The following is a 21,280-nucleotide window of genomic DNA, read 5'->3' as shown; positions in this document are numbered from 1 at the left end:
GGGTGTTTATAGCACTGACCAGGAAAGAAAGTGGATGACAGTACACAAATTAGCTAGCTCCTTCATTCCAAAGTGCAGCTGTAGCTGAAAGAAGGACTGTAGATATATATAGTTGCTTGATTATGCCTAGTTGTTATTATCTAGGCAGGTGAGCACAGGGCTTGAGGAAAGTGCTCACGCTCTCTGTCTGGCTCTCAGAGTGAGTGGCATTATACTATGTGAGCTATATTGGGAAACTCATTTTATGGTTTTGTTTAGTGCATCCAAGAAAGAACTTGGATTAAAGTGAACCTCTGATTCCAGTGGCTTTATGGGAGTTCCATTATTCTATCCAGTTAAACAGGGAATGAGGAATTACCTCATGAGAGAGAGGTTATAAATAGATTTTAATATGGAGATATACCTCTCTCATAGAACTGGAAGGGACCTTGAAAGGTCATTGAGTCCAGTCCCCTGCCTTCACAGCAGAACCAAGTACTGTCCCTAACAGATTCCCCTTCCCCCTAATCCCTACATCGCCCCCTCAAGGATTGAGTTTACAACTCTGAGTTTAGCAGGCCAATGCTCAAACCACTGAGCTATCTCTCCCTTGAAGATAAAGGTGGTATTACAGCTGTGGAAGATACTGGGTAAACCTAAAAACATAAGAATGACCACCCTGAGTTAGACCAATGGTCCGTCTAGCCCAGTGGCCTGCTTTCTGACACTGTTCATTACCAGATGCTTCAAAGGGAATGAATAGAAGAGGGCAATTTATTTAGTGATCCATCCCCTGTCATCCAGTCCCAGTTTCTAGCAGTCAGAGGTTTAGGGACACCCAGAGCATGGGGTTGCATCTCTGACCATTTTGTCTAATAGCCATTGATAAACAGATTATCCTCCATGAACATATCTACTTCTTTTCTGAACCTAGTTATGCTTTTGGCCTTCACAACATCCCCTGGCAATGAGTTCCACAGGATGACTGTGCATTGTGTGAAGAAGTACTTCTGTTTTTTTTTAAACCTGCTGCCTGTTAATTTTATTGGGTCACCCTGATTCTTTTGTTATGTGAAGGGCTAAATAACATTTCTTTACTAACTTTTTCACACCATTCATGATTTTACAGAGCTCTAACATACCCTCCCTTAGTCGTCTCTTTTGTAAGACGAACAGTCCCAATCTTTTTACTCTCTCCTCATAAGGAAGCTGTTCCATACCCTTAAACATTTTGTCGACCTTCTCTGTACTTTTTCCAGTTCTAATATATCTTTTCTGAGATGTGATGACCAGAACTACATGCAGTATTCAAGGTGTGGGCATTCTATGAATTTATATAGTGACTTTATGGTATTTTCTGGCTTATTATCTATCCCTTTCCTAACAGTCCCTAACATTCTGTTCGCTTTTTTGATTGCCGCTGCACATTGAGTGGATGTTTTCAGAGAACTCTCCACAATGACTCCAAGATCTCTTTCTTGAGTGGTGACAGCTCATTTAGACCCCACCATTTTGTATGTATAGTTGGGATTATGTTTTGTAATGTGCACTACTTTGCATTGATCAACACTGAATTGAATCTGCAATTTTCCTGCCTGGTTACCTCATTTACTTTTGCTTTAGACAGAAGTGGACGTCACGGTTACAAGTTCCAGGAGCAAATATCTGGCTCTTAACCTTAATCTGAATGGAAATCAGAGTGCTTGGATGCTGAAAGCATCTTTGCCGGCCTAAGAAATGACCTGTATTTTTGCATGGCTGGGATTATTACAAATTTGTGCCGAGACAGCCTCTTATCCTGGCAGTAGGAAGTTAGTCTTGACCCCTTTCACCAACCACCCAGCACTGCCCAAACCTCTGATTTAACGTGCTAGCAATAAGTGAATGTCAGCAGGTAATGGCCTGAGTGGGAAGAGCAGTGGGTGAGGAATATGGCTGCAAGTTTCAAGGGAGCATTTTCCCTGAGGAGAGTGCACCAAAAGGTGGATCTGCACTGAGGAAAAGGCATGTCTTCTGTAGGCTAGCGTCCTGCGCGTGACTCAGCCAGTCCTGGACGTGCAGATCGATGTGCAGCGATATTTCTTCACAGACTTTCTCTGCATTGTCCAATGAACACATATATGTATTTATTTCTGTTTCCTTTTTCTCTCATAGCAACGAGCCAGGAAGATGAAGTGCTGCCTGCTCTCTGTCGGAATGGCCGTTCTGGTGGTTGTTGTCGTAATTATTGCAGTCTCAGTCAAACACTGATCCCGCTGAGATTCTACAGGTGGGAGTTTGTATCTGACTCTTTATCATGTCATATGGATGAAGGCTGGGATAAGTGGAAGGCTCAGGGATGTGGTGATGACTAGAGTGGTGTATCTCTAATTTGTTGGTTCATATCCAGCCCTCAGAAGTTAGATGTGACAATTGTTACCCTCTCAAGGATGCTGGGGGGCTAGGTGAAATATGTGAATGGTCACAGCCCAATTGTCGGTAGACATGGGGAAACTTACATTGCTATTTTCTATTCTGCACCCATGCTTTGAAGAAATTGAGGCACTCAGACTCTCGTGCAGTCTTCCTGGCATCTTTCCCTAACTTTCTGTGCATGCTGCAGCCTGTCTGGTGTCTGGGCCAGGCTGAGATCGGCCCTTGGTGGCCTTGCAGAAATCTCCCCCTCACTTGTGCAGCCCATGTGAGGAATGCCACAGCCGTGCCTCCTGCCTCCCTCCGTGTTGGGGGAACAATCTGCACCACGGATAGACCCTGCACAGTGTGTACGCCTTAATCACACCAAGCAGTTCAAGAGATATATCACTGCCTGAGGCACCCTCCCTCCCCCACGCCTCTTGGTTCAGCTGGCTCTGCATTACGCTCCAAAGAGGGCTCTGTCTAAATTGCACAATTTAACTCTGGCTTTTTTTATTTTTTATTTCTGTCTCTCACATACAAGCAAACTGCACAAGGCAGATTCTGATCAGGTATGCCAGCGTAAATCTGGCATAACTCCAGTGACGTGAATGGCATTACTTTGGATTTGCACTTGTATGTCTGAGAACAAAATCCAAACCCATGTGCTACTTTATTTGAGAATGTAGTGATGTTAGGGCTGGACAAATCAAACATCCTCAACTCCTGGAAATCACAAATCTTATCAACCTGTGGATGAACCTGAAAGCATTTAAGGCCTACAAAGGCATGTCTACTCAGCAAAGAAAAACCTGTGGCTAGCCCGTGCCAGTGGGGCTTGGGCCGTGCTGCTGTTACATTGCTGTGTAGACATTCAGGCTTGGGCTGGAGCCCAGTCTCTAGGATCCTGTGAGGTGGGGGGATCCCAAAGCTCTCAGCTGGCATGAGCCAGTCGCGGGTTTTTCTTTGCTGTGGAGACATACCCTGAGTAAAGTAAAACTATTTCCCCGTGCTCATCTTCCCTTCTGCCCCCCACAGTTCCTTATATCTCCTTGTCAAGTGCTGGAAATGGGCCATTTTCATTACCACTACAAACAGTTATTTTTCTCTCCTGCTGACAACAGCTCACCTTAACTGATCAGTCTCCTTATAATGTGTATGGTAACACCCATTGTTTCATGTTCCCTGTGTATATATATATCTTCCTTTTGTATTTTCCACTACATGCATCCGATGAAGTGAGCTGTAGCCCATGAAAACTTACGCTTAAATAAATTTGTTAGTCTCTAAGGTGCCACAAGTACTCCTGTTCTTTTTGCAGATACAGACTAACACAGCTACTACTCTGAAACTTTATTTTGAATCTGTTAGATTGGTGCAGTCACAGAGCCAGAATAACCTAATGATAATGAAAAGCCCAGCAGGAAAATTAGAGTTAATCTTCTTTCAGAATGTCATGTGTTTGGGGAGGGGATCCTAATGACTCAGTACAGCCCTCGGAAAAACTGAACACTCAATTTTCCCGTCATCCTTCAGTGGTTGAACAACTAACAACCTAGTGCATAAAACACCAGTTCCTCAACAGCGGCACCAATAAAAACATAAAAACTGGACTGAATTATATTGGATTCAGCCTGGACATGTCCTCTTATTTCATTTCACATGAGACAAGCACCAACATGGTGACGTAATGACATCTGACCTTTATATACCGCTTGTCATGCAGAAGAATCCCAAAATTCTGTACAATCTACTCATTTATATACAGGTATCACTTTACCCACCTCGAAGGAGAAATGCATCTGTAGTAAGTGAAGGCCCTAATAAAGGCCCAGTATAAGGCCTGAGGCCTGAACTAAAGTAATGGCCAAGACTTTGCTAACGTAAAGCAAAGTGAAGCTGTGAGCCAGAGGCAGGCCCTGCTCGCAGAAGCTGGCAAGGAAAGGGCTGATGCTGCAAGAAGATACGTAACTAAAAGGTACTGAACACTAGAGATCAGAACATTCACATACTTGTACATTCCACACAGATAACAAGGAACAGGCTGACCCATCCCAATGACAGGGGCGAAAGGGTAATATGATGGATAGAGTTGTTTTGATCGAACCAACATGTACAAGGTGAGAGGCGGCACCTTACTACGTAGAGGGGTTGTACCTAGCTACGTAGAGGGGTTGCACCTCAATACGTCAGGAGTGATGTGTAACTTGTTTGTACCTGTGTATAAGAATGCATCCCTGGGGCGATGTCTTTGTCCGGCCTAGGGGGCAGTGGAAAGTCCCACCACTGACTGAGCCGGGTCCATTGCCAAGAGGCACTTTCTCGTAGTATGCCCTGAATTAGGCTAAGAAACCTACAGGGAACTGCAATTGTGTCCGAGATCGCAATAAACCTGGCCGACGTGCCTTCGTACCTTACTAGACTCTGTGGTCATTGGGGGTTCTCTTCGAGTCTGCTGTGTCAGCTATCTGCAGAGCTGGGGCAGCACAAGAGGGAACACACGCATGCAGCCGAGTGATACCAACAAGGAGACAGCAGAGCACCACACCGGTAGCATCTGACAACACACATCTGACAACACTGGTGACCCCGACCGCTGATCTGGTGAGTAAGCGAGCTGTCCGCTGTAAGAATCGCAATCTAACATGGCAGAAAACCTCGTGCTAGAGAACCCCCAATGACCACAGAGTCTAGTAAGGTACGAAGGCACGTTGGCCAGGTTTATTGCGATCTTGGACACAATTGCAGTTCCCTGTAGGTTTCTTAGCCTAATTCAGGGCATACTACGAGAAAGTGCCTCTTGGCAATGGACCCAGCTCAATCAGTGGCGGGACTTTCCACTGCCCCCTAGGCCAGACAAAGACATAGCCCCAGGAATGCATTCTTATACACAGGTACAAACAAGTTACACATCACTCCTGACGTATTGAGGTGCAACCCCTCTATGTAGCAAGGTACAACCCCTCTACGTAGTAAGGTTCCGCCTCTCACCTTGTACATGTTGGTTCGATCAAAACAACTCTATCCATCATATTACCCTTTCGCCCCTGTCATTGGGATGGGTCAGCCTGTTCCTTGTTATCTGTGTGGAATGTACAAGCATGTGAATGTTCTGATCTCTAGTGTTCAGTATCTTTTAGGTACATATCTTCTTGCAGCATCAGCCCTTTCCTTGCCAGCTTCTGTGAGCAGGGCCTGCCTCTGGCTCACAGCTTCACTTTCCTTTACGTTAGCAAAGTCTTGGCCATTACTTTAGTTCAGGCCTCAGGCCTTATACTGAGCCTTTATCAGGGCCTTCACTTACTACAGCATCCGCTGTTTTTTTCCATGCCCGGCAGCTCTGCACAACAATTCAAGGCCAAAACTGAAGTATCTCATTGAGAGACAGAAAATAAATACTCCAGTTTGAATGAGGCGAGGACACTGAACCTAACATCCCTCGACTTATAAAATGTGCTGTGAGATCTATAATGAGGACAACTAGTTAGGACTCCAGTTTTACATTTCATCAAGGAGAGGCTACAGCATAGAGTTCCTGAGTCTTTGCTGGACCATTGCTTTATTGCTGAGTCAGTGGGAAAGTAACTGCCTGCTAAATCACTTTTGATTTTTCTCCCATCCTGGTACCGATCAGGCCAAAGATCTTTAGCTTTCAGGTTCACATCCCAGGATGAACTACCTTAATGTCACTACACCGAGTCCCCAGACCCAGCTAATCATATTTTGGACCTAGCTAATGATTAATTTGTAATAGATTTTTTTTTAATTAATGATTTCAGCAACCCTGATACCCCCCAAAATAAACAAAGGTCCTTATTACAAGGAAAAATCAGGTTGTTCTTTCACAAATCAGATGTAAAGCAGGTATAGCAAATCCATTCCTTCCATAGGATTCATCTTTTCTTACTTGAAAAATAAACAAGAGAGTGGCTCTTCTTGTGAATTTCCTAAGTAACAGTGGTGCCATCGGTTCTTCAGCTCAGTGCACTCAGAGGGACCAGCTGTTCTTATGAAAACTCCAAGCCCTATCCTAAGTATGTCACTTGATCCCCTGAGGCATTCTTGACTGAGGATGGAGAGAAGAGCATCCATTGCATCCAGTGAGGTTATGGAGAAACTCCTGGAGATGTATGTATGTTTTTTTGTTTCCACCTCGGGGATTATGAAGTAACCAGGCATTTTGGAGTCAGATTGCCCATCATGTAACCATGTTGCAGCTGCTGTCTTAGCCATTCTGGTATAAGTCACTGAACATCTTAAAGGGATAGTATCCTGCTGACTGTCCTAGAAATCTCCTTACCTTAACAATGCCTTTGCTTTATAATTGTTAGAATTCCTGATTCTGGAAACATATCCCCATGGGTTCTCTCTTCCTTACTTATACACAAAGTGTTTCCGCCTTTCGACTCAGTCCCAGAGTCTACAATACTTCATGGGCAAGAGGGTGCAGAAAACCAAGAGAACACAGAGAAAAGCTACTAAAATGATTTGAGGACTTGGAACAAATGCCTTACAGTAAGAGCTAAAGAGCTCAGTCTGTGTAGTTTATCACAAAGAAGATCAAGAGATGACTTGATTATGGCATATCCCTTCGTGGGGAGGAAACACTGGGCACTGAAAAGGCTCTTTAACAGAGAAAGGCATAACAAGAACTGATGGCTGGAGCTGAAGCCAGGCAAATTCCAATTAGAAATAAGGCACACAGTTTTAACAATGACAGTGATTAATCCTTGGAACAAACTACCGAGGGATGTGGTGGATTATCCATCGCTGGATGTCATCAAACACAAGTTCTTGGGCTCAGTGCATGGGTAACTGGGTGAAATTCTATGAACTGTGATAGACATTAAGCCAGACTAAGTCCCTTCAGGGCTTAATCTATAAATTTAAGAGGATTTAGATAGAGGTAATTGTATAAAAGAGCCCTTCACTTCTCAGTTGCTGATTGATGTTCAACTTAAGTCAGTCAAGATTTCAGTGTTGTTGCCAGTTGATGGCAGCTTGGTGGCCTATGTGAAATCAGTCCTCCAAGTGCCCTACATCCGTATCTCTTATCGTGGAAACTGTTACCCTCATTAGCAGTCTCAGCAGACTCTCTGTTTCTTGGTCTAGTCCGTTCCTCCCTGTGGTTTGGAGCTTTGCTACATAGTTCAGATTCAGATCTCAACTTTCCCAAAGTTTAAGGGGTGGTAAGATCTAAACAGTCAGGCCCTTCTATACTTTTAACTAACTGAGACACAGCCTTAAGGGAACTGTTACATGAAATACCTAGTGCAGTTTCTAATTCCTTTCCCTCCAGTATGGGGGCCCAATTCTACATGGAAGGAGAGAATCAGGCCCACGGGGTTTAACCATTCCCTGAACATATGGTGCCGTCTCTTACTCACTCTCTCTCAGCTTAAAGTGAAATAACCATCAGATCAAGCTGGAGAAATTGCTTTGACTTGTTTTTTTTTATTTCCTTTGCAGTCACAGTTAGCCATGTCCAGTCCATTTAATTGGTGCGTTCTGTGACAAAGTGCTTTATCTTGCCACTCCAAGAGGACATAGACTCTCGCAGCCTGTTTGATATGTGTTTTCTTTTGTTTTTTCCTCATGCTTTCAGGTCTTGGTTATTTTCTTTAGTGCCTTGTACTCTGTTATGCCCCTCTGTGCTCTGCACCTGTTCTCCTGACTGCAGTGGGAATAATAAAATCCACAGTTTTATTCATAGCCACTGGGTATGATCAGTGATGAGCTGCCAAAATCTTAACAACCGGTTCCCTATAAAAAGTTCTGATTTAAAAAGGGGGGGTAGTGGTGGAGGGACCATGGGGGGAGACATACCCATGGGGCCGGGGGCCCCTGCAGGGCCTGGGGCAAATTGCCCCACTTGCCCCCTGGCAACCCTAGAACTTGCAGCTCCTTCCCCCCTTACCTTGCCGGCAGCTCAAAGCAGCAGGACGACTCAGGAGCTCAGCTGAGCTGCCCAACTGCTGGCCATGCTGCAGCTCTGCGGGGGGTGGGCTGGGAGGAGACATCCTCGTGGGGCCAGGGGCCTAGGGCAAATTGCCCCACTTGCCACCCCCCCACAGTCCCAGAGCTTGCAGCCCCCTTACCTTCCCGGCAGCCCAGAGCTCAGCTGAGCTGCCCAGCTGCTGGCCATGCTGCAGCTCTTTGGGCCCGGGGGAGACATCCTCGTGGGGCCAGGGGCCCCTGCAGGGCCCGGGCCAATTGCCCCACTTGCCCCCTCCCTTCCCCTCTGGCCAGTCCTGGACTTGCAGCAGGACCTCCCCACGCACCTTGCCGGGTCTCTCAAAAAGCAGCAGCAGGACTACTCCAGAGCTCAGCTGAGCTGCCCAGCTGATGCCGGCAGTTGGCTGCAGCTGTGGGGAAGCGGGCGAAGGGCTGAGGGAGCCTCAGCCTCCCCAGCTGGGAATCCTGGGAGCAACAGGATGGTCCAGCCCATGGACCGGAGTTCTTTGCCCACTCCCTGGCCCTCTAACAACCGGTTCTCCATGGAGGTCTAATTTTAGCAACCGGTTCTTGGAAACCTGTGGGAACCGGCTCCAGCTCACCACTGGCTATGATCTGAGAACCACAGGAATGCCTCTGTCAAGGGCTTCATGCTGTATAGCCTAAGCCCATCCTCATCTCAGAGTCTGATTACTAAGAGTTGGACCCAGTGCAGCAGGAGAGATTTCTGGACTATTGGATTTTGCTAAATCAGCCTCAGAGGGCCCCACTTGGTGTCATTAATACTGAACTTTCCCAGTACACCAGAGGACTTTCAGAGACCAAATACGGTACCCTGTGGAGCTGAGGGAAAGGGTTTTCAGGGCAGGAGACATCAGTAAAACACCAGTGAATTTAATTGGAGACTTTCTGTGAGGATTATATATACTGTCAAGGAAACTGATGACAAAGCTGACAGCTGGCATTGGTGTTTTCGTTAGCTCCCAGAACATGGTGCTTACAGTGCTCCCTCCTCACCAGCTCAAGGCGAGAGACTGGCCACTCTCGCGATAGAAATTCTGTGGCACGTTCCATGTGTTTCTTGCACTGTGCCATCAAGTTGCGGCCGCAACAGCAATTCCTGCCTAAGAGGCAATGTTGGATGTAGCAATAAATCGACCTAATGAACGCAAAACATGGATAGCTTTGTTCCATGGAATTGCTTTTTGCTCTTTAAATTGATACCATGGAGGCAGCTTTCCTTATTGGCTCTGCTTTTACCAGTGCACTGTACATTTCTTAGTGGTCATGAGTGCGGCCCAGTTTGCAGTCCTGTATCAGTCTCAAGAGCCACAGAGAACATTGTCATATTTGCTAGCTGCCAGTCACAGGACTGAATTAATCCACCACCCTGTTCTCTGAGCCGCCTGTGTCATTTGTTCAGGAATTTACAAAGGAGCCAACAGTCAATAACTTTGCAAAAGCTCTTTTGTTCTGGAAGTGATTCTCCTTTTTTTCATCAGGGTGTATTCAATATTTATAGTCCCTTGATCTATAATTAATGTTTCAGATCCAGAAGTCCTTACTCAGTTTTTACTCTGGCAAGATTATTGGGCCAGATTCTTACCCTGGTTTAAATGAGATCAGAATCTGGCTGTCTGATCTTGATGCTTGTTGCCTATGCTCCTGTCTTTGTGACTTCACAAGTATTTCCATGGCACCAATTGCAATGTCACAAACAGAAGCATCTGACTACAGCTGGGCAAAGGTTTTTTGCTTTCTTTTCCTGAAATATGCTTTTGCGGGGAAACAAAAATTTGAAATAGTCAAAACATTTCATTTTGACTTTTTGGTTCAAAACAGTGTTTCAATTTTAAATCAGGCTAGTTTAAAAAAAATGCAAAAAGGATGGGAAAATATCCTAAACAGCCAAAATCAAAATAGAATAAAATAAAAAGTTTGAATCAACTGAAATGTTTTGGTCGCTTCAGTATGAATCAAAAGTTTTAAAAAGAAAGGTTTTGGTTCAATTCAAAATAGGTCAATTTGAAACTATTTTTTTTCAAGTTTTCTGATTCAGCCAAAAAACTTTGCCTCAAATCAAACTGGAATTTATTTTGATTTTTCAGTTTGGCCCCCAAAGCAAAAAATCTGTTGTTTTGCTGTTTTCTACCTATGACTTCAAGGGCAAGGCATCTTGAGCAAATTAAATCTTAAGAAACAAGATCCTACTTCATGCAAAATTCCTTTTAAAGTAATGTACAAGGGAGGAAAAATACAAAGACCCCATCATATGTAGGCAGACTTATTCCTAAATAAATGTTTCCATAATTTGCTAGTTATTTCTCCCTCTTAAAGGGCTTAATCTTCAAACTGCTGAATGCTTGAACTGAATATCAAGGGATAACTGTGTGAGTCTGTATCCACAAAAACAATGAGGAGTCTGGTGGCACCTTAAAGGCTGGCAGATTTATTTGGTCATAAGCTTTTATGGGTAAAAAACCCACTTCTATCTGAAGAAGAAGTGGGTTTTTTACCCACGGAAACTTATGCCCAAATATATCTGTTAGTCTTTAAAGTGCCACCGGACTTCTCATTGCTGCTTGAACTGAAATCAGTTGGAGTTGTAGGCATTCGTCACCTTTCATAGTCCAATCCAAATCTTGCGTGGCATCTCTTTTACAGTCTGTAGCATAATTTAGCATTTCCCCAGGGGCGTCTAGTGCATGTTTAATCTGAGAATCTCAAAGTGACTTGTGAACATTAATTTAAACTTTGCATCACCCTTAAACATTTGCCATGACAGCCCATCTCTAAGCATCCAGTGAAATAGCCTGATTTTCAGAGGTGCTAAGAATTCAGTTTTTATTGATATCAATAGGACTTACGGGTCCTTGGCCTTTAGGATCATGAGGTTTTTATATCCCTTACGTATATTTTTGTTATGATGCTTCCAGATGTTCTTGTTATACATATAAATATATAATTCCTTTTTTAATCTTGTTACATTCATGGCCTCAGTGGCTTCTTGAAACAATGAATTCCACAGTTTATTCAGACATTGTGTAAAGAAGTGTTTCATTTTATCCGTTTTGAATTTGCCACCTTTTAATTTAATGAAATGTTACTTAATTCTTGTATTATTGAACTAGTGCTTCCCACCTGTTGTGCTTAAGTTATCTCTCCACCTGCTTTTTCTGTCTTGGATTGTCCAAGAACCATGGAGATCCTTCAGTGCTGGTGGTGAAGTGGGATGGAAGCAGATGCAGCAGACAGGGTCTAGTCATTGTGATTCACTGATTCTTCTACTCATTGGTTTAAGTGGGTTTGGGAATTTGGTGGAACCCCTGATGTTTTGATATTACAGTGATAGCTTCCCCTTGCCTGGAGAAAGGGAGAGTTCGGATTGCCTCCTGAGCGGGGAAGGACATGGGCATAGCTCTTGTGTCCACATTCCGTTTCAGTGTGTAAAACAGAGGGTGCTGGCTCTGTGTGTGGGTGTGGAGAGAAGGTGGACAAGGCATCAGGTAGGCAGGGTTGTGCTATTCTACCTGAAGCCTTTCCTGCATGAATATTGTCTCCCAAAACAATGAACTTTGTGAATGTCATACTCCTGTCAGTCTCAATCAACTCCCTGGGGAAATCTTTGAGGTCTTGAGGCTTTTATGTGTGGAACAGAGAGGAAAGGAGTAAGAGGACGCTGACCTAAAAGACCAAAGGAGAAATATTAGCAAAATCTTTGTCTTCCTTTGTTATGTTATTAAAGATATATTTTTCTGAATAACCTCGAAATACAATTTTAAAAGTGTGGCTTTAATGTTAGACCTTTGGGGATGTATTTCCCATTGCTACAGCAAGGCGAGTGGGGTTATTACATAACTGTGTCTACAAACTCAGCTGCAGAGAATATATAAGTATCTGGTTATTTTCCCTCTGTGGACAAGGTTGCTAGTGCATTAACAGAAGCCCTGAAGAGGCTGCAATGCCCAGCTGCTCTGTCTAGTGATCCACATAAGTATGAAATAAATGTCTGTTAGGACAGGGAAAAATAACCCGTTGGGCTTTCTCTGGACCATAATCTAATTAAAGGATGTAGCAGGATTTCTCTGGAAACAATTGGTTACAGGAAAATTATTTTATCGGTGCTGTTAGAGAAGCAGGTAAAGAACATCTTAGAAGCAGCACTCCAAGGTTTGTAGTGAGTCATGAACAATTATGTGTTTTGAGGGTGGGGAGCATGTTTTGGATTCCACAATGTACTGAGAATACACCATGGCAGCCATTTATACTGTCAGTTGTGTGTCTCGAGGTTAACCAGCAATTGTGAAGACAGGGAAGGTTTTGTGAGCACTCCTCTATTTCCTGTCCATCCACCTCTTGCTAAAGTAGTTCACTCAGCTTCTTACAAATGGGATCTCTCCAGAGGTCAGGAGTATCCCATAAACCAGCCCAGAAATGTCTCCCACACTTTTCCCACACCTATCATCAATAACTATATTATCAAGAAACTTGCAGGAGGAATGCTAGCAACAAGCCTCTGCAGTTTGATAAGCTGGCCAAAACGCAGACCTTCCACACTTGAAACGACTTGTTTATAAACACTCAGCTGCCATGAAGAAGAATTACAGCTGTCAGGTCACTAAGGGCAGTGTGATGTGTCTGCCACTGGAGAATCAATTTTCCAGGCCTGCTTTGGGCTACTCATTCTTCCAGTGTTGTTTGTGGTGGGTTCAGGTGAGGTTGAATCATTATTTTAACACATCGTGCCCCCTACCCCTTTGCACAATATTGTGCTAACCCTGACTGTGTCTAATTGCTGCAAGCTACAGCAGATGTGGAACACAGCATTGCTCCAGCTTTCAAGGCTTTGCATGTTTAACATGTATGTTTTGCTGTGAATCAGAGAGGGGAATTCTCAGATTCTGCTACACTCCTTATTTATTGTCTCAAAGACAGTCAAAATGAAGACCTTATACAAAAACCTGCCTGATTGGCACATAAGAGAAGATGAGGGTTCACCTCATCACTGGACTATCTGCTCTGCTGGGTGTGGTTTTGTTTGATTTTCTTTTTTATAAATAAACCACTCTCCATGTGATTCTGAATTGCCTTCATGGTCAGTGGATTCATGCACAAACCAAATCTGACTCAAGTATTCATCCCATGCCAGCTAAATAACCAGGAGATAAAATTACCTTTGGAGTTTTCTCCAATTCTATCTGCGTAATGAAGATCTGGAGATTAGTAATTAGGGAGGGATGAATCAGAATCGTGCCAAATCTTTGCCCCAGACATGATCTGAATTGTTTTTAAGGGTCAAAAACATTTTCCCTGCTGATATAAACATTGTGGTCCAGAGCCTTAGCTGACAAATTCCCAGGTTAAAATCCTGGCCCCACTAAAGTCCAGTATAAAAACTTTTATTGACTTCAGCAGAGTTAGGATTTCACCTCTACTACTTTGTGGGCTTACTCAGGCCTAAGGTGACCAGACAGCAAGTGTGAAAAATTGGGACAGGGGGTGGGGGGAGTGTAATAGGAGCTTATATAAGAAAAAGACACAAAAACGGAGACTGTCCCTATAAAATCGGGACATCTGGTCACCCTGCTCAAGCCAGAGATATTGTGATCCTTTGGCTTTACTTTTCAATGGCCCAGTCCTCAGGTAGTGTAAATGGAAGCAGCGCCATTCAGCACTGGAATTAGGCTCATGTTTACAAGCTCAGGATCTGACCCAGTATTTCACAACCTCAGCTTCTAGTCCTGGCCTAAGCTAGGAAGAAAAGGAAATTATTTTATCTTCCTCTGAAGTATCTGACACTGGCCTCTGTCAGAGACAGGATGCTAGAGTAGTTTATCCATCACCCTGTGCTCCTGTGAGATGTGCCAAAGTTTTCAAACACCAATAAAAAGAGAACCAGTCATTCTCAATCTGCTAGAAATGGTTGTTTCTCATCTGCTTGAAGAATTTGGGATTCTCTTTGTCTTCTCAGGGCCAGTTTTTCCTTTTCTTTATTGAGCCTTTCAGAAAAGGATAGCCAGCATCTGGAGGTGAAATCCTGACCCCACTCAGTGGCAAATCTCCCATTGAGTTCAATGGGGCCAGGATTTCATCTGATATTAAAGTGTGAATCACTGCTGTCTTGTTAGTCTTTACACAACTGGTGCAGGTTACATATTTCTCTCCATTAGTAACTTCTCATGATATTTTCTGGCTTTCTAGAATCTCCTTTGTCTCCTGAACTCCTTAGAAGCTGTAACCCATTTGCCCTCAGCAACAACCAGACAAGGACTATTGCTCATACTACAGACGTAGCAGGGTGTGCTTTCTCAGCCTATCGAGTCCCTGAGGCTGGGACTACCCTGCCCTGCTCAATAATTCTATGACTAGAAGTAAGCTGTGGTTGCTCCACTTCTGTAGGGTAGCAACTTTGGAGTCACAGTGTCCCTGGAGTACTTTGCCTTAAGGGGACAAGTGTTTGACACCATAAATGAGATGTCAAACTTTGAATTCTTGGTGAGCCGTTAAGAGTAGGTGGTGGAATGATCTGAGTACAGTTTGTCTGGCTAAACTCAGGTATTTATGAATCAGCTGACATCCCTCTTTTCCTGATGCTGTACTCAAATTGCAATGTCAGTAGAATTGCCTGTTGTTAGAATTTCACTTTACCGAAGCCATCCTACTAATTCTTCTCTAAAACCAACATGCATAAACACTAAACAACCTGATGCATGTGTTAGCTGTAAAACACTTGGGTGGGAGGGGAGGAAAATCCACATCTATGATTGTGATGAGGGACAAACATAGTGATTGCTTCAATTACAGAGAGGAATTAAATAGCCTGGAGTTAATCAGCAGACCAAGTACAGACAGCTAGAGCCTCAGGGCTGTTCTCTGTATGTCCATGTACACACGGGCGCCTCCTTTGGAAATAGGCTGGCTTGCAAAAGAGCGTGGCCTGTAGACATGCAGATTTATTGCAGAAATAGCCACTGTTGATTCAAAGTGGCTATTACAAAACAATGTGCATTGCAGGCTGATTTGCAACTGGAGTGACCTGAGCCCTGTGTGCACATTTTCTGTGTTGGAATGACTTCTGTGCATCAGTTGTCAGGGCATTCTTTTTCTTTTCCAGGAATGTTAGAGAAGGGCTGTCACTGGCGGCCATCCTCTTATAAACTGATCAAAGAAGAGAACAATATTTTCATTCCTGTAGAGAGACAGAAATCCCCTTTTCTGGTAATCATTGCTATTGTTTGACTTAAAAATGTGCTTAGCTGACAATTTCTATGTGAATTCACAAAAACAGAGAGCAACTTGTCTGGTACCAAAGTAGATGGAATCCTTTCCCCTCACATCCCTCCATAGTCTTCCTCTGAACACTAGGGTGGAATTTTCAAAAGCACTTAAGTGACTTGGGAGCACAATTCCCACTGATTTGCAGTAGCGAGTGAAGAGAGGAGCCTGGCACCATGCTATGAAGGTCAACAGGCTCAGCCTCTGGAAGACCAGTAAGGGGAACATAGGCTAGTAGAGGACTCTCCACTGGGAACACAGGGTAGTTGAAGACTCTCCTCTGAGAACACACCGCTTCCAGTCTCCAGATGTTTAAATCAAGGGAGATATAGAAAGGGTCCCTGCTGTCCTTGCCTGCAGTAGCAATGTGATTGTTGGGCTGCCAGGTGTCCTACGTCTCACCTTTCAGAGTGGTCACCATGTTAGTCTGTATCAGCAAAAACAACGAGGAGTCCTTGTGGCACCTTAGAGACTAACAAATTTATTTAGGTATAAACTTTCGTGGGCTAGAACCCACTTCATCAGATGCATGAAGTGAAAAATACAGGAGCAGGTATAAATACATGAAAGGGTGGGGGTTGCTTTACCAAGTGTGAAGTCAGTCTAACAAGCTAAATCAATTAATAGCAGGATGCCAAGGGAGGAAAAACAACTTTTGAAGTGGTAAGAGAGTGGCCCATTACAGACAGTTGACAAGATGTGAGTAACATTAAGGAGAAATTAGTCACCCATCCGGCAGCCCTGTCACTCATTCTTGCTGCAGAGATCTTGTGTGTCCAAGATGGACGGCAGTCCCGAGAGATTGGTGGTGCCTGCTCTGCACACAGCCAGTCATCCATGCAGCCTCTTTGTTTCCTCTCTTATTGTGCCCCTGCTGGGAGGAGCGAGGAAGGAGCAGGCAGTGGTGGCAGCGACAGGCAGTGAGAAGTGAGGGCTCTGATTCCAGCAGGGCCGGCTCTAGCCATTTTACCGCCCCAAGCATGGCGGCACGCTGAGGGGAGCGCTCTGCCGCTCGCTGGTCCCGTGGCTCCGGTGGACCTCCAGCAGGCGTGCCTGTTGATGCTCCACCGGAGCCACGGGACCAGCGGACCTCCACAGGCATGCCTGCGGGAGGTCCACCGGAGCCGCCTGCCGCCCTCCCGGCAACCGGCAGAGTGCCCCCCGCAGCATGCCGCCCCAAGCACGTACTTGGCGCGCTGGGGCCTGGAGCCGGCCCTGGATTCCAGACTCTCTCAGCCAGACACTGCAACCTCAGGCTTCTCTCCAGTGTTCCTCCCCACCCCACTAGACATGCTGCCTCCACCTGAGAAAGCCTCTGAGGGGAAAGTAGCCCTACCATACTTCCCAGCTTATGTACCTATGTGAATGATTTCTAATTATCCAAATTAGCTCATATAACTCATACAATGACACATGGAGCTGCCCCAAACTTGGCAGCCATGAGGAACTGCCATTTAGAAAGCAAGGAAGATTTAACGGCTTAGCTAGCACAAGTCTGCATCATTTACCGTAGCTCTTTGTAATGTCTTCGGCTTGTCTGCGCTAGGAGTTAAAATGCTTTCAGCAATTGGTTTGGCTGAGCTGGTGCTGATCACAGTTCACCTCAAGGGTGGACATGATGATTGCAGAGAATGGATGGGCTTCTTTTTGAGGCTCACCAGTTCACCAGAGGAATGGCAAATACAAAGTAACCCTCTCGCAAGGAATCGAGAAGGCATCGTCATTCTCTGCAGGCCCATGGAAAGAGACTGAGCGTTGAACCCAGCTTCGATATATAGCTACTCTGAAAAATAACTGCACTTACTGTGATGACACTTTGTGTCCACAGCCAGCAAAACGATTCACCAAAGTGGGTAAATGTCATAATCCTCATTTTAGACACAGAGAGACAGATTCCGAAATGAAAAAGGGGATAAGAAATTACTGGCGCTCTCGAAATACACTCGAGCACCTGCTTAACTGAGCACATGAAGCAGTCTCTTTGAAGTCAAGCAGAGGCAAACCATCGAAGTCAATAGATCTACTCATGTACTTAAAGTTTAGCATTTGCTGTAAGTGCTTTGCTGACTCAGGCTGTTGAGCCCTAATGTCGTACAGCAAGTCTCCAGCAGCTGGGAATAAATCCCATGTCTTCTAACTCCAAGGCCTTTGCTTCCCATGCACAGTGGTTTTGTGCGATTGTTTTATCAACGCTTTCTCCTCAGTACTTGCCCATCCCCCAGCCAGCCTACCTGCCAGTGCTTCAAAACAAAAATGGCAAGAGGATTAGCTTCTGTACTATAATTCAGACACCAAATCTCCTTTTGAAATGTGCTGGAAAAAGTTTAGCCCTGACAGTCCTGTTTTGTTGCACTATCTCCTGATTCCCAAATAAAACATTCAAAGCTGGGGTTGTGCTTTCTGTCATATTTTTAAATCTCCTTTTGATGTTCTGTGAGCTTTTCCTTTCTTTCTCTCTCTCTTTTGAAGTACTTACAGAGGAAAGTTCATTTTCTCTAATTGTGGTTTCCACCACCACCAACAAAATCACCACTCCATAGATCTTTTTGCTTTCATTTTCCTTACTGCTGCTTTTACTCTTGACATTCAGCCTGCCCAACTAATCCTGATCTGACACTTTGTAAAATCTTTATTCTGTCTCAAAGCCCTGCTGTGAACCTTCTCCAGTGCTTCCAGTATTTGCATTTACCATCCATTCACATGTCTAAATTGATGCGGTTTTCTTATCATCAAATAGCCCCCTAGCTTTATAAAAAAGGACACAAAGTTAATGAAATCAGGATTAAAACTGTATCAGCGTTTAGTGAGCTCACTGGGACTTGGCCTATGCTTGGTATGAGGTCCAATAATTTGTTTTAATTCTCTGTACTCAGAGTAATAGCTGAAATGATAGTGCAGGTAAGTCCACTTCCTTCTGTTTGTGAGGATAAGAGCATTTCAGAAGAGAGATATGGGGCATTTTTTTTCTGAAGGAAAACACACCTGTTGACTTTATTCTGTTTCCTCCCATTTTAATTCCTGAGGGACTCTACCCCAAAGGGAGAAATATCTTCTTGGAGAAAAAGCCTGTATTGTTGCTGGCATGCAGTCAGAACCTCTGATTATGCCAATTTCATAGACTCTGGTCTAGATCTTCACAGATAATTAGGGGCCTAATTCCTATTGTAGTTAGGCACCTAAATACCTTTGAGAATGTGTGCCCATGTACGTCTTGCTAATTGAGAGCGGCAGTCTGCATCCCTATCACTGTGGGCTCTGATAGTGTTCCCCCAAGCTAAGTAATAGCAGCTTGGTTTAATGTTTCAACAGAGGACCTAAGTGAATGTACTGCAAGAGGTAGTTTGGGGATGCGGTAGGTGGTGCACTGAATCCTCTGAGTTGGCATTTATTTGCAGCAGGGAGGGCACACCTTTTAAAGGTCCAGGCAATTTCATGTCTCCTCAAACAAGAAAGTCCCACTGGGAGGAAAGAATGCTGCAGACTGTGCTGAATGGTGGAAACTTCACCTCCTCTCAGTCCTTCAGCCAGTTATTGGCCAGGGGCAGTTTGGGGGAGCGAGTAGCTGCTGCTGCTGCTGCTGCTGCTGCTGTTCAGGGTGATGAGGGGAAAAGGGTTCTGAAAATACAGAGTGAGGACTCCAACTCTGACTGCTCTCAGCCTAGCCAGAGAAGTTTCACACCCTGCTCCCTCTCCTCACTGCTTCAGCTTGTTGCTAGCCCGATATTGCTGTGAGGGAGCAAAATCGCTTAAGGGTCTCTTCTGCCCATCCCACTGCACTTTTGCCGTTCCTGTAGCCACTCTGTGTGAGGTTCAGGCTCCAACAAAAATAGCAGTCAGGAGGACTCACAAAAAGGGAGTGAGCCCTCATGGGAGAGGGCAATCCGCCAGTCCTTCCTTCCAGCAAAGAGCACAGCCCATGCATGCTGCTGTGACCCTGAGTTCACTTCCACCAAGCCCACGTACTCAGCGTTGCACATGTTACAGGAAGGATGCATTGGAGGGTGGAGAAGGTACTGGTCAGAGATACAAAGATGTGGATTCTGTTCTTGACTCTACCCTAAGCTTCCTGTGTGAGTTGGGGCAACTCTCTTAATTGGTCAGTGCCATAGTTCCCCATCTGTAAATTAGGATAATAGCACTCTCCCACTTTGTCTTATCTGTTTATGCTGTAAAATCTTTGGGGCACTTCCCCTTCTGTAAAAATGCACTTCCCCTTCCCTACTTCACTGGAGTGTTTGGAGGATGAATTGACAGAGGTATTTAGTTGCTCAGTTACTATGGCAATGAGGGGCCGTAAAAGTCCCTACATAGCTAACAACTGTACAAACGCTCTATTGTCATGTATTAATTAAGTTAATAAAAATGTAGCTACTTAAAACATTCACAAGCATCAAGGTCTCACAAAAGTTTTAGACAAAAGAAAATAATTGAAATTATGGGCACAAAGGGATGCACACTATCGGGCTTTATAAAAGCTTAGTTCAGGGACATTCTTCTCTCACCATAGACTGTAGTGCTGCATGTAGCCAACTGTAAAATCCATTAGAAATGGATTTACAGATGATATTGTGGAAGGGGAGTATTTCGGGAATGGAGCTTTGTCCATTCTAGAGCTCAACATGAACACAGTTACTGTCTTTGTGGGCATAAAAAGAGATTGCACCATTTCGTAAAAGGAAGGTAAGACATTTTAATGCTAACATTAATAATACCACTGCATGCTTTTCATCCGCCAAGCCTTTTGGAAACATGAACTTAACTCTAAGAGCAGCCCTGTGAGATACGTAGCTATTAATATTCTTGTGTTACAGGTGGGGAAGCTGAGTAGAGAGTGGTTAAGTAGTTTGCCAAAGGCAATACAGGAGAACCAGGAGTAGAACTCAGGAGTATAGGACAACCAGGCCTGTGTTCTGGCCACTAGATCTAGCTTTTCTGAGGCTGAGAAATAGAGTGTAACAGCGCACATCATTCTGGGATGTATTAGCAGGAGTGTTGTGAGCAAGACACAACGCAATTCTTCTGCTTTACTCTGTGCTGATATGGCCTCAGCTGGAGTATTGTGTCTAGTTCTGGGTGCCATGTTTCAGTACAGATGCGGACAAATTGGAGAAAGTCCAGAGGAGAGCAACAAAAATGATTAAAGGTCTAGAAAACATGACCTATGAGGGAAGATGGAAGAAATTGGGTTTGTTTAGTCGGAGAAGAGAAGACTCAGGGGAGACATGATAACAGTTTTCAAATACATAAAAGGTTGTTACAAGGAGGAGGGAGAAAAATTGTTCTCTTTAGCCTTTGAGGATAGGACAAGAAGCAGTGGGCTTAGATTGCAGCAAGGAGTTTTAGATTGGACATTAGGAAAAACTTCTTGTCAGGGTAGTTAAGCATTGGAACAAATTGCCCAGGGAGGTTGTGGAATCTCTGTCTTTGGAGGTTTTTAAGGGCAGTTTAGACAAACACCTGTCAGGAATGGTCATTATTATATAGTCCTGCCCTGAATGCAGATGATTGGACTAGATGACCTCTTGAGGTCCCTGCCAGTCCCACACTTCTCTGATTTAAGATTCCTTTAAAAATGAGTTTAGAAAAATGGACCAAATACTTCCCTGTTATAAATCCACTGAAGTCATTGGAATTGCCCCAGTGATTAATTTATCCTATTAATTTCAGGGCCAACACC

The 21,280-nt window shown here is 44.4% G+C and overlaps 1 protein-coding gene across 1 annotated transcript in view; it reads left to right on the top strand.

Moving 5' to 3' along the window:
- TSNARE1 (t-SNARE domain containing 1) overlaps nt 1–21,280 on the top strand; it is a 757,898-nt gene that overhangs the window by 671,582 nt on the left and 65,036 nt on the right. The window contains exon 12 of the mRNA XM_050940861.1: nt 2,134–2,248. Within this exon, the coding sequence (XP_050796818.1) occupies nt 2,134–2,229 (96 nt within the window). The 3' untranslated portion in view covers nt 2,230–2,248. The remainder of the gene's footprint in view (nt 1–2,133; nt 2,249–21,280) is intronic.

This window comes from Gopherus flavomarginatus, chromosome 2 (assembly GCF_025201925.1).
Source record: "Gopherus flavomarginatus isolate rGopFla2 chromosome 2, rGopFla2.mat.asm, whole genome shotgun sequence".
In the NCBI taxonomy this organism is placed as follows: domain Eukaryota; kingdom Metazoa; phylum Chordata; order Testudines; family Testudinidae; genus Gopherus; species Gopherus flavomarginatus.
This window is presented reverse-complemented; position numbering and strand designations above follow the sequence as displayed.